The sequence below is a fragment of the Gekko japonicus genome, unplaced genomic scaffold, assembly GCF_001447785.1.
Source record: "Gekko japonicus isolate JY-2015 unplaced genomic scaffold, Gekko_japonicus_V1.1 scaffold283, whole genome shotgun sequence".
In the NCBI taxonomy this organism is placed as follows: Eukaryota; Metazoa; Chordata; class Lepidosauria; order Squamata; family Gekkonidae; genus Gekko; species Gekko japonicus.
The window spans coordinates 194,627-207,543 of NW_015166429.1; the positions used below are offsets into that span (position 1 = coordinate 194,627).

General features: G+C 43.4%; 1 protein-coding gene across 2 annotated transcripts in view; it reads left to right on the plus strand.

Annotated features, from left to right (window-relative positions):
• TRABD (TraB domain containing) overlaps positions 1-11,120 on the plus strand; it is a 43,571-nt gene extending 32,451 nt beyond the window's left edge. Inside the window, exons 8-10 of one of the 2 annotated variants that reach the window (XM_015411808.1) lie at positions 3,485-3,657; positions 8,723-8,834; positions 10,325-11,120. In XM_015411808.1, coding sequence (XP_015267294.1) covers positions 3,485-3,657; positions 8,723-8,834; positions 10,325-10,502 — 463 coding nt within the window. In that variant the 3' untranslated portion in view covers positions 10,503-11,120. Of the gene's footprint in view, positions 1-3,484; positions 3,658-8,722; positions 8,850-10,324 lie in introns of both variants that reach the window. The other variant, XM_015411809.1, reaches the window with a different exon arrangement.
• The last annotated feature ends 1,797 nt before the right edge of the window (positions 11,121-12,917 follow it).

The following is a 12,917-nucleotide window of genomic DNA, read 5'->3' on the forward strand; positions in this document are numbered from 1 at the left end:
AGGGGGGGAGGGGTGGGGGCAGAGCTTTCCCAGAGCGTGTGGCTCCGGGAAGATGGAGGACGGGGCTGGGTGGGGGGCTCGCCTCGGCCGCAAGGGACGGGGGTGAGATCTTTCCTGGAGCGCGTGGCTCCGGGAAGATGGAGAATGGGGGGGGGGGACTTGCCTGGGCTGCACGCAGTGGCCCAAGCAAGGCAGGAAGGAAAGGGGGGAGATCTTTCCTGGAGCGCGCAGCTCCAGGAAGATGGAGGACGGGGCTGGGGGGGGCTTGCCTGGGCTGCACGCAGCGGCCCCAGGCAGGTAGGAAGGGACGGAGGGGAGAGATCTTTCCCGGAGCACGTGGCTCCAGGAAGATTTAGGACGGGGTGGGGAGGAAGCTAATTTACCCTCCTGCTTTTGCCTCCTTCTGCAACGGAATGAGGCTGGAAGCAGGGGGCAGGGCTTCGCCATGTGCCCGCCCCCCCCCCCGCGCCTCACTCCCGGAGCGCCGTACCGGGGCGCTCCGGCCCCATCCAAGGCCTGGTCTTATCCATCCAAAAGTAAAGAATGTGTGCATTCTTTGAGCAAAAGAATTAGATTATGTCAAGTATATAAAGTTCTGTAGCAACCTGATTAGCCCAGGTAAGTCTCAGTGTATCAGCATTTGGAAGCTAAGCAGGGTGAGCCACTGTTAATACTTGGATGAGAGACCACCAAGGAATTCCAGAGTTTCTATACAATGGCAAGCCACTCTGCTCACTGCTTGCCTTGAACCCATGAGGGATTGCCATAAGTCATTTGTGACTTGACAGGACTTAATTATTAATTATATCAATTTCAGCAGTCCCAGCAGAGAAGATCTAGTGGACTGCACTTCACAAATGTATATAACAAATAAAACAAAAGGAGGTGAAATGCTGAAGGTGCAAATGAAAGAGCTGACCCCACCCCTCCCCAAGGGGGGTGTGAGAGAGAGAGAGAGGAGAGGAGGAGGAGATTGGATTTATAGCCCGCCCTTCACTCAGAGTCTCAGAGCGGCTTACAAACTCCTTTCCCTTCCCCTCCCCACAGCAGACACCCTGTGAGGTAGATGGGGCTGAGAGAGCTCTGAGAGAACAGCTCTGAGAGAACTATGGCTTGCCCAAGGTCATCCATCAGCTGCAAGTGGAGGAATGGGGAATCAAACCTGGTTCTCCCAGATTAGAGTCTGTGCACTTAACCACTACGCCAAACTGGCATAATGTACATATCCCACAGGTAAAATGAACAATATCCAGAGTTGCCTCCCTCAAAATTTTATAGGTTGACAGTAAGGCCTCCAATTGTATTTCTAGGGCCTCCTATCAGTCACTCACTGAAGGGCTGCAGCTTAAATAGAAGGCTGTTGCTGTCTCCCCTCACTATCTCTGCTTGCAGCTGTCTCTCTGTGTGGTTCTTTATCGCAGACCCAGATTCTTTCCACGAGTTCCCTCTCAGAAAATTTCTCCCCCGGCCCCCCAACTCTTCTCCACAGTCAGCATGGATCTCCCAAAGAGTTATGTGTATGGGGTTAAAAATGTCTCACTTCATAGGTCTCTAAATATTATGCCTGTTCTGTTAGTCTGCACAACCACATAGACAGTAATCTTGGGTATGAATGTCATGTCTGTCATCTTGATGATTCAGAGCTGGATAGGTCTGGTGATGGTAGCTGAACACATATACATGATCAACGTGAATGTGGGAGTGAACCTTAAGACCCCTGCTCTCTGGTTCATTTCTGGCTACAACTTTTGATCTGAAATGATTTCTGCTAAAAGTAGACTTTGTCCTCTTTTTACAATAATGACTGTGTACCATATGTTCTGTACAGAAGATAAGTGAGTAAGGTACATTTTGACACTACCCCTCAGCACTGAACAAAGCCAGAACACTGTATGCCAATTTAGTAGAACAATGGTTAAATGAAACCTCATTGCCTAGTTGAAGACGTGTGCGTCTTGTTCTTCTTTGCATGCTGACTTGAATTATATCAACTGCAACACAGCTGTAACAGGCAAGCAAGGCTAAACCTCCCCCCACAGAGGTGGTGTGATATAATTAGAATGTGTTTTCTGTGCTTTTACTCATCCTCACATCCCACTCACTATCAGGCTAACAACTCTTTTTTTCATCCCTTGTGTGTTAAGCAGAAATGTCTGCCAAATGGGTTTCTTAGCTATTTTTCTGCAAGTGAGCAATTTTAACTTCTTAAAAAATGAAAAGTGATTTCCTTGGAAGGCAGATTCTGTGCCTGACTCCTACACCACTATATCCAAAGAGTAGACACAGGACTTACTCCACAGTGTTTCCTATTCAGGTTTTTTATTCGAATGTTTGTATATTATAAATTGACAAGTGTTGGGGGAGGGGCTGTAGAAAGGCATATGACAAATTCAGCAAACTGTTTGTTTATTGTTACAGCTTGTCATTGTAAATACCCTCTCCATGAATAAGGAACACTTTCTCTTCCTGGAACTAAGAGATCTCATTTGTACAGTATACTAATTTTAATTGTAGGATGAATGGGGAGAATCCAAGGACCAACTTTTCCTGCTCTCCCCCATTGCATATGATGGAATTCTATTGGAAAAACTGCGCATGAAGCATATATGTACCAATCAGTTCCATGGCTACCCCTCTTTCAGTAAGCTGCTAGAATCTTAGCTGGTATGTTAGACCGTACCTTTCCTCTTCACCTGAAGAACTGATTCTTTACTCACAATCAGTACTGGAGATTGAAGTTTTGTCACCTCTGTAAGGATATTTTAAGAATGGAAATAATCTCTTCATTTTGCCATACATTGCGGGGAGGGTGGGCTATAAATTGAAATTATAAATAAATAAATAAACCAGAGAACGAAGGAGTTGATTCTACAAAGTGTGACATCGCTGTAACAGCAAACGTTCTGCACCAGGAAACAACCCCTATAATTTGTGTGTTTTAAAATGTACAGCTAAGTCTTGTAACGTATATGTACAGCAGAGCATTTAATCTATAAACAAGTAATATGCATTATTTTGAATATACACTCACTAGGTTGGAATTCTAATAGATTATTTCCATGTGATGCCACATCATGGAGGTGAAAAAGTATGAAAATAAGAATCTCTTTTATACCTGGGTGTTGGGAGTATTGATCTTAACTATATTTACAAAGGATCCCACCGAAGAGCAGTATTTCCATTTCTTAGCGCAAAGACTGTTGGCATATTTAAGATATTGGAGGGTTTTTAAAATGTTATTTAGTCATCAGCAGGTTGGATCCAACCTGTTTCCATGGTTGGAAGGATTTCTGCCCACAGAGCATGATTCCCCCCCTCCCCAGCCCCCGCTGCTGCAGTCCAGGAGCAGCATTTTAAGGGCAATTTTTCAGCTGTATTGTGAGGGGTGAAGTGAGAAAGGTGTGTTCTGTAGGTGGAGTCCATGGAAACATTTCCTTTGATCTTTGATTGAACATACTATAGACATTGAGACTCTTTGTTTCAGTAAAGACGATGTGGAGAAATGTAAACAAAAGGATCTGCTGGAGCAAATGATGGCAGAAATGATTGGGGAGTTTCCTGATCTTCATCGAACAATTGTCTCAGAAAGAGACATTTACTTGACTTACATGTTGAAGCAAGCAGCCAGGCGAACAGAACTACCTCGTGCTTCTGAAGGTATGTAAGCATGTACAAATGAGATATATGTTTTTCAGTGATGGCACTGTAAACCATGCTGCCTTGAAGGAAACTTAAACTAGTCTGTGCAAGTAACTGAAACTATTTTGACAATACTTTCTACTGAAATCTGATCTCGGCTGCTTTGTCCAGGAGACAGCTTCAGCAGATCAACAAGAGTGATTCAGTGTTTCAAGGGTAATCCCTTAGCTAGTGATATTGGACTAGGTCCAGAGGTCAGTGGGGACTTTAGTGGAGCCAGCATGGTGTAGTGGTTAAGAGCAGTGGAGTACAATCTGGAGATCTGAGTTTGGTTTCCCCATTCCTACACATGAAGCCTGCCACCTTGGGCCAGTCACAGTTCTCTCAGAACTCTCTCAGCCCCACCTAACTTCACAACGTACCTGTTGTGGGGAGAGGAAGGCGATTGTAACCTGCTTTAAAACTCCTTAGGGTAGAGAAAAACAGGGTATAAACTCTTCTTCTTCTCTTCCTTATCAGTCCAATCATATTAAAATTAATTATCAGAAATCGATAATTTTTGCAAAGTTTTTGCAAAAAATCCCAAACTATATCAATGCGAATCAACTCAGAAGATATTGAGCAGGTCCGCTGTTTTAAATATTTAGGGATAGTTTTCCAGTCCTCGGGTTCCAGAAAGGTACACATGGATTATGTTACTTCATGTGCGACAAAAAGTGCAGGTGCAATTGAGAAATTCTACTGGAACTCAGGGGGATGGAATATAGCTATGGCAGGATCTTTAAGGCCAAACCTCTTGCCCAATTACTGTATGGGGCTCCTTTGAGCATATCTTCATATCAAATTTACTGGCATGCATTCAAAAAAGTTTAATCTAAGTGTTTACAGCATATCCTACAGGTCCCGTCGGGTTTCAAATGCACTCATTCGGGTAGAAATTGGCATGGTTACCCTAAAGACTCGATTATGGATTGCTGCTATCCTATATTGGTTCAAATTAGTGTCCAAGCCCACTGGTTTAACAAGCTTGATACTGAGAGACTTGGATCAAAGAAGTTGAGTAAATTAATGGACTCTGTACGGCTTCAGATGGCTCTGCAGGATCCGATGCCCCCTGGCGGTTCATTAGATGAGCTTGTGGGGGACTGGTATGACTGGCTTTCCACAGCCATCAATGAAATTGCTCCCCGGTGCCCTCTGCGCCCTCGCACTAGGCTGGCCCCCTGGTATACCCAGGGGTTGCAGCTTATGAAGCAGGAACTAAGACGGCTAGAGAGACGGTGGCGGTGTGCCCACGACGAAGCATCAAGAACATCCTATAGGATGTTTATGAGATCCTATGAGATGGCAGTCAAAGCTGCTAAGAGAGAATTCTATGCAGCCACAATTGCGTCTAGGACTTTAATAAAGTTTAGGTAAAGTAAGATATATATGCCTGATTTGAGTAGAGGCGGTTTGCATCTTCTGAAATTTTGCTTTATGTAACCAGTTATTATTCTGTATTGTAAAAAGCTTCTAATAAAAATATGGGGGGGGGAAGCAAAGTGCTTCGCCAGTTTTTCCATCAGCACACATTGCTTGAGACATGTACAGTTCTATACATATGGCATCCAATCACAGCACTGCTGACTCATCCTGATAAGACATCAGCTCTGTACAAGTTACAACCGGTTTGGTCTGGTTCCTTTGACTGTCACTCACTCTGACACCTGTCATCTAGATTGGATCCATCTATTTACATTGTTACACATGCTGGATACTTATATTCCAACAATGGGTACCCATTGAAATAATAAGTGAAACGCTTGAATGTGAAATACTGCCAAAAACGTTTGCAGACCATAATCCCGTTCTTCTTACGTTAAAAGAAAGATATAAGAAAGGTAGAAACACCATAAATATAAAACTACTCAGAGACAAAAAATTTGTTCAAAAATGTAAAAAAGAAATAGCGGAGTTTTTCAAAGTAAATAAGGATACAGACTCCCCAAAGGAAATAATATGGGACGCATTCAAGGCCTATATAAGAGGGTGTTTTATTAGTCAAAATGCTTGGAAAAACAAGCAGAAGAAGATAGAATATGATTGTTGGATCCCCAGGCATTCAAAACAAATCCACGTTTAAAAGTAAAGTAAGGTTTATTTCAAAGCGATGGATAGATCAGGAACAAGAGCATTGTTAGGAATAACTACAACCCCACCTGGGTGGCATATTAAAGGAACTTTGAACATGGTTTGGGTCAATGAGCCCTTTTCCCGCTGGCGGGCATAGAGTAGAAACTTAGCTCCCAATACCCTGGGAAGGCAACGGTTCTACAGTATAAACACACATTCAGTTCTCAAGCGAACTACCCATAACAAGCAAAGCGATTCCACGACTCCCACCTCCAGCTGTTCGACTTTGGCCAGTTTCTGCAAAGCTACAATTGCAGTCTAGTGAAGCAGGAGGAAACCTGGGGGGGGGGGGGAAGGGAGCCAGCATCGGAGGTTAGGAGTTTGGGAGTGCTCCTGGATCCCTCCCTAACTATGGAGGCCCAGGTGGCAGCCACTGCCAGATCTGCATTTTACCATCTTAGGCAGATTCGGCAGTTGTTTCCCTCCCTCGACCGCGATGACCTGGCTACAGTGACCCATGTGACGGTCACCTCAAGGTTAGACTACTGTAACGCTCTCTACATGGGGCTGCCTTTGTTGCAGATCTGGAAGCTGCAGCTAGTGCAGAATGCGGTGGCCAGGCTGTTGATGGGTCTCCCCAAGTGGGAGCACATCCGGCCTGGGTTGAAAGCACTGCACTGGCTGCCAATAGCATACTGAATCCGCTTCAAAGTGCTGGTAAGGTAAAGTAAAGGTTCCCTTGCTCGAAAGCCTGTCGAATCCGACTCTAGGGTTGCGGTGCTCATCTCCGTTTCAAAGCCAAAGAGCCAGCGCTGTCCAAAGACGTTTCCGTGGTCATGTGGCCGGCATGACTAAACACCAAGGCGCACGGAACGCTGTTACCTTCCCACCGAAGTGGTCCCTATTTATCTACTTGCAATTTCTTGCTTTCGAACCGCTAGGTTGGCAGGAGCTGGAACTAGAGACAGGAGCTCACCCTGTCTTGCGGCACCCGGGTCTTGAACCGTTGAACTACTGACCTTCCACAGCCTGCAGTTCAGCGTCTTAACCACTTGAGCCACCGCAGCAGCAGTGCTGGTACTCACCTTTAAAGCCCTACATGGCCAGGGTCGACTTACCTGAGGGACCGCCTTTCCCCACATATACCCCCAAGAGCACTTCAGTCGGAGACCCAACACTGCCTGGTGATTCCAGGCCCCCGGGAGGTAAAGGTTGCTGCGACCAGGGCTAGATCCTTCGCAGTGGCAGCCCCTACCTGGTGGAACGAGGTCCCGGAGGAGATCAGGGCCCTGCAGGACCTTATGCAGTTCTGCAGGGCCTGCAAGACGGAGCTCTTCCGCCAGGCTTTCGCATAGGGGCCGCCGCCACCACCAATGGTGGCGATAACATCGGGACTAGGAACCACCCTTGGAAGTTCCGCCATGAATTGTATGGCACTGACACTGTGGCATTGGCTTGAACTATCTACTGGACAGTATCACCCCAAGGGGAGGATTTAAGGAAATGACTGATGCCATCAAAACCACTCAAAGACCATCTTGTTTACAGAAAGCACTTTATTATTGTTATTGTTATTATTCATTATTTTATTGTTTTATCTGGTTTTATGCATGGGCTCATGCCCCTTGTAAGCCGCCCTGAGCCTGTTCGCGGGGAGGGCGGGGTAAAAATGCTTAAATATAAATAAAATAAATTGGGTTATTATGGGCTCTCTAAACAGTTTATGATGCAGCTGGAATATAGTTCTGTTAAACCTTTTCTTCAACAAAGAATCCTAGATATTGAAAGACAGCACGATCTGTTCCAGATTAACTGCTATCTTCCAGGCATAGGGAACTTGAACCAAATATCACTGATCCCATACCTACAGAATTTAGATAAAGCTGAGTATAGAAGAGCTTTTACTCTTATGAAAGCAAATATACTTCCTTCAGCGGTTACAGAGGGTAAATACAAAAGGCGTCCTTATGAAGAATGTTTGTGCATCTGCAGGGATGGAAGTATTGAGTCGAGGGAACATGTTCTTTTTGAATGTGAACTTTACCAGAACTTGCGTTCTGTTTATTTAGCGCCAGTCTGTCTCCAGTTCCCGGGGAGAAATTTTGAGATTTTACTTAAGGATCTAGCTGACAGGAATCAAGAAATTACTTTAATGGTGGCAACGTTTGCTGTGAAGGCCATAAGATATCAACAACAATTTTTAGATAGAAATGACTAGTTGAATTTTATGTTTAACATTTTATAAGGGGTGTTTGGCTGAATTGTATTCCCTGTCTGTTTTATGGCTTTGGTGGTGATTTGATGGTGGTGACTATATTAAACATTTGATATTGATATCAACTGCTATATCTGAATCCAACTCCTCCAGGGACACACAGCTTTGATTGCACATCTCTGAAATAGGACATCTGTTTCTCAGGGCTATTTTAGGGTATATTCTATGAGAACTGTAGAAAACACTGTGCATTATAAGTTCTGTAATATGTATGTTAATCGGAGGTCACAAATTTTAGATATTTTCCAAAGGTGAACATACAAGGACTCATGGGGGGAGGGAAATCTGATTCTACCTTCCCAGCTCTGCTTCCTTTCCCCTTTGCCACCATCTTGTCTTCCTTCTGATGGTGATGTAGAGCACTGTTGCAGTGTCAGGCACCGTTCTGTTGCTACTACCTCACATTGCCTTAGACAAATGGAATGCAGATTCACAGAACTAAGTGTCATTTCTGCAGATTCCTACTGCCACTCCCCATTCTCACACTGCATCGCATCATATGTCATTCCTAAGGGTCCCCTGACCCTCAACAGCCTGGGTGGGAGGTCTACGGAAACTGCAGTGGGAGGCAGAAAATATTCCTTCTACACACTCTGTTCCATTCACCATTGGCTGGATGTAAGCCATGAGCATTTTATATGCTAGCAAGAGTGTAATGAATGGGGTCCTTTTTTGTTTCTCCCTCGGCTTTAGCTGAACCTAGAAGATGTGTCCCATCTGTTGTAGTTGGAGTAGTTGGCATGGGTCACGTGCCTGGGATTGAAAAGAACTGGAATACCCACTTGAACATCCAGGAAATAATGAGGTAATTCTCTCTCCGGTAGGTTGTGTCATTTTATTTGTTAGTTACCATTTTTGTAGTTAGTACGGGGAGGGGCAGGAGAGGGAAAAGCCAGTGAATAGGTATACTAATACACTACTACTTACATTAAACATGAAGCGGGGTTAATTTCCAAAATGATTTGACTGATGCAAGAAAATGACCTTTATTGAACAGGAGTTTTGTTGTTTTAAATGAGGCTTTGAGGGAGTCATGCTGATTCCCAGGCAGAACAAATTACTGCAAACAAAGACTAGGGAATGGCACATTATTGGCTACTGGTTTATTTGGTCAGCATTGATGTTTGGCGTTTAAAATGACTATTTCCTTTCACCTGATGCAAATAAACATTCGGGATTTGCACTCTGAAATGTACTGGAGAAAAAAGAGTGGAGGTGGGATGGGCACGAGGGAGCCCCTGGACTCTGATTTAATTAAAACTTGTAGAAAAACTCATTGAGGTGATTGTATTATAATGTATGTGAACTGTAGTAATAGTGTCATAAATAAATACCGTGAAAGAAACCGGTACATTTCAGTGCTAATTTATATGAGGTAAAGGATTGTGGTCAATTCGCCGTGAAGTGCACCTGGACTTCTGTGTGTGGAGGGGGACTGGGATTCCACTCCCTCCATAAGGCTCAGCCTCCACCCCCCTGCCAGTGTCTTCAGTGGTCTCATATCATAGACACACTGTTCTTCCTCCTCAGTGGCTCCCTTTGGGCACAGCCTGGAGTAGGTATCTTGGAGATTATTCTCCCCCACCCCCCTCCAGGTCCTCTGGAAGACAGCACTACAACTGGCACATGCTCAAGCGTTTCCCCTCTGCCTTGCAAGAGAGCTCTGCTTGAGTGGGCGGACAGGAGTTGATCCAGCTGTTGCTGCAGCTCAGTCCTGCCTCCACTTCATGCTGAGTTGCCTCAAGAAAGTGCCCAACAGCTGTTGGTTTTAGTGGCTCTTTAAATTGGGAGCTCCGGAGCAGCTGCCAACCCTGGACATTATTCTGGCTTCCTGTTTCCTGTTCTGTGGAGGCTTGTGTAAACCACAAGGCCTGCTTGTAATACAAGTAGGATTTCAAAATTGGAATTCACATTACAGCATAAACTAATGGTGTGGGATTCTAGTAAATAGTATGCCCATTCAGGTCTTCCTCATCCATACATTATAATTGAAAGTGATTACCAGAGTTGATGGTAAATTGGTTTGAGCGAAATATTGTACAGTGTTGTCCAACAGGTCACTGGACAGAATGGGGCAAAATGACCATAGCTTTGAGGTTACTTCATGAAGCTTTTCAACAGCACCAGTATTAATGGAACAATATATTGGTCGATAGATTAGAAGTGCTGTATTTAACACCCACATTACAAAGCTATTTTTTGTCATTACTGTGGTTTTTAATGTAAGTTATGGATATTATTTCTTCCAGTCTAGCTGGATGATAGGTCAATAATTTTTCCCCCTCATTTTCCCAGTGTGCCTCCTCCCTCAACTGCAAGTAAGATCCTCAAGTTCGTCATAAAGACTACAGTATTTGGACTGGTGGGCTATGGCTGCTACAGGATAGGACAAAGGACAGTGCAATTTATTCTCTCCATGCCTGTTGCACAGAGCTATCTTCAGAAACTGGCAGACATAAACCCCCGGCAGTGAACCAGAAGACTCTCTATAAGACATTGGGGCAAAGAACAGCATGCGTAAAAGTAGGCTGAAAGACAACAGTGAAGGGTTTCTGTCCCAGTGTCTCATCTGATACCGAGTTACAGTGTAACCAAACAGACTGATGTTAAATGCTAAATACAACACAAGCTGTGTGACCTAAATGAAAAAGCAGTCACCCACCACCGTGATAAAATTCGTGGCATAAAAGAAGTAGAGGCCACTGTAAGGTACCTGATATGTGTAAATGACATATTTATAAATATGATTACAGTACACAGGTAATATCGAGTCTAATATTGTTAGACACAATTCACTGGGAACTTCCCGTACGCAAGTGCCATTGAAATGAAAAAGACCTATGCAAGAATGCAGCAGTCCATTTCAGTGAGCTTGCTGGTGGATTGTGACCTTTGTTCTCTCCCGTCCCCTGCCCCCCAGGAACAGAATAATATGGTTAGTTGTGTTCCTGTTGGAAAGCACGGGGGCCCCATAAGGTATGTGTGTTTTCAATATAAATCATATCAAACTATCCTTCTTGGTGCTAAGCACCTATATAGCTACTTGGAAAGATTTCGTCTTACAGGAAGACTTTTATACTTCATGGGATTTTTTTTTTAAAAAACAAACAAACAGAATACAGAAGGTTTTGAAAAAAATCAGACTTTTTGTTGATAAACCTCCAAATACCATTAGGAGCCTTACAGAATAAAAAGGGAGGCAATTGGCATCATCCAACTACTTTAAAATCCCATCCATGTCAATAGGGGGCTTATATGTGTGTTTGACTGCTTCCACACAGAGGTTTTGCTCCCAGTTTGGCATTCAAATTAGGGTGGTGTTTTGGGGAGAGGGTTTTTGGATTCCCCATATAATATCATCCCATCATCATCTACTTCCCATGTTTTCCCTTTTTGCAGTGCTCTTTCCCAAACCTGCTTTGGGACAATCTTTTTGGAAAGGTTGCCATCAAGCACATTGGTATGCTGTGCAGATGGGAAGGTTGTGTTTTTATAGGACCTGCCCACATCTGCACCATTTTTCTTGCCTCAGCCACCATTTTCCCCACTAACAGAGAGCTTTTTCAGGCTGTTTGTATAATCAGCAGTTGACATTTTTGTTTCAATCATTGCTGTATTACTATAATGTACTAACTATCTGCTAGTTCTTCTGAATTCCCAGCTTTGATCTAAATTGTTAAAAAACTAAATCTCTAGCTCTTTCCATTGCAGAGATATGCCATCTCCCAATGAAACGGGCTAGAGGCTTTTTTTTCTTAAATGAGATCTGTGTATTTAGAAGAACTAGTAAATCGTTGTAATGCTAAAACTATATTTCAGTTGCTGATTTTTAAAGGAAGCTGGAGGAAGAGCAGCTGAAGGGGCCCTAGGCAAGGCCAAGTGCAGGGCTAAACTGCTTCGTAGCTGCCATGGAGAAGCAGCTCAAAACTGCAACCCAGCTGGTTTTAAGGTGCTTAACTTTGGTAGGATTGTGCTTTTTGATCTTAGGCCTCCGGGCTAATATTTTCCTTTCCCTTTCAAGAAAGATGTTCCACTGCAGACTTTATTTTTTAATTGCAGTTGGGTGATTCCTGATGCTTACAGAACACACAGTTCTCTGGATTGGATCATTTTATTCCTGTTATTAAACCAAATCCTATTTGGCATATAATTGCAAAAATTTTGAGAGTAGATCTCTGATACTATTGCTTTCTTACATCCCTTCCTTGAAAAAAAAAAGAATCTGGAAATTATCTCTGTAGTATTTACCCTTCATTTTTCTGGATGCCATGTAAATTCCAGCAGAATGTAATAAAAGACTGGTTTAAAAAAATCAGTGGAATATTACTTTAACTGTTTAACAAATAATCCAGAATCAGTGTTTTTTAAAAACTGCCTGGGTTTTGTTTCTGTAGAATTATGGAGTCTTTCAACTTTTATATCTACAATTTTTAAGTCCCTTTATTTGACAGGTTTTGTTGATGTTTAAACGCCCTTAAATTGCCTTTGACTGCATGCTATGTCTTGCCATTCCAAGAGAATAATTTTATAATTGTTGTAATCACTAATCCGTCCTCTGAAAAGCTATTATGGAGGGTTTTTCAGTTAACTGCTCCTCAACTACTGAGAAGACTATTTTGGAGCTGAGTCCTCTTTTCCCCTTCTATTGGGAAGGCAGGAGTAGGGAATGGAGAGGGGAAAGAGAAAGCCAGTATTGGTGAAATTCACGGCTTGAGTACACATTCAGAAAATCCAAATGTAAACCCACATTTCCAAAGTCATCTCATGAGGAATTAATACTGTTGCAGTCTAAAAACATGTGTCTGGGTGCAATTCAGGGTGCAGTAGGTAAGTACATTGAAGTCCAATTAAAATCAAGCCCACCTAAGATAAATTTATAATAAATTGT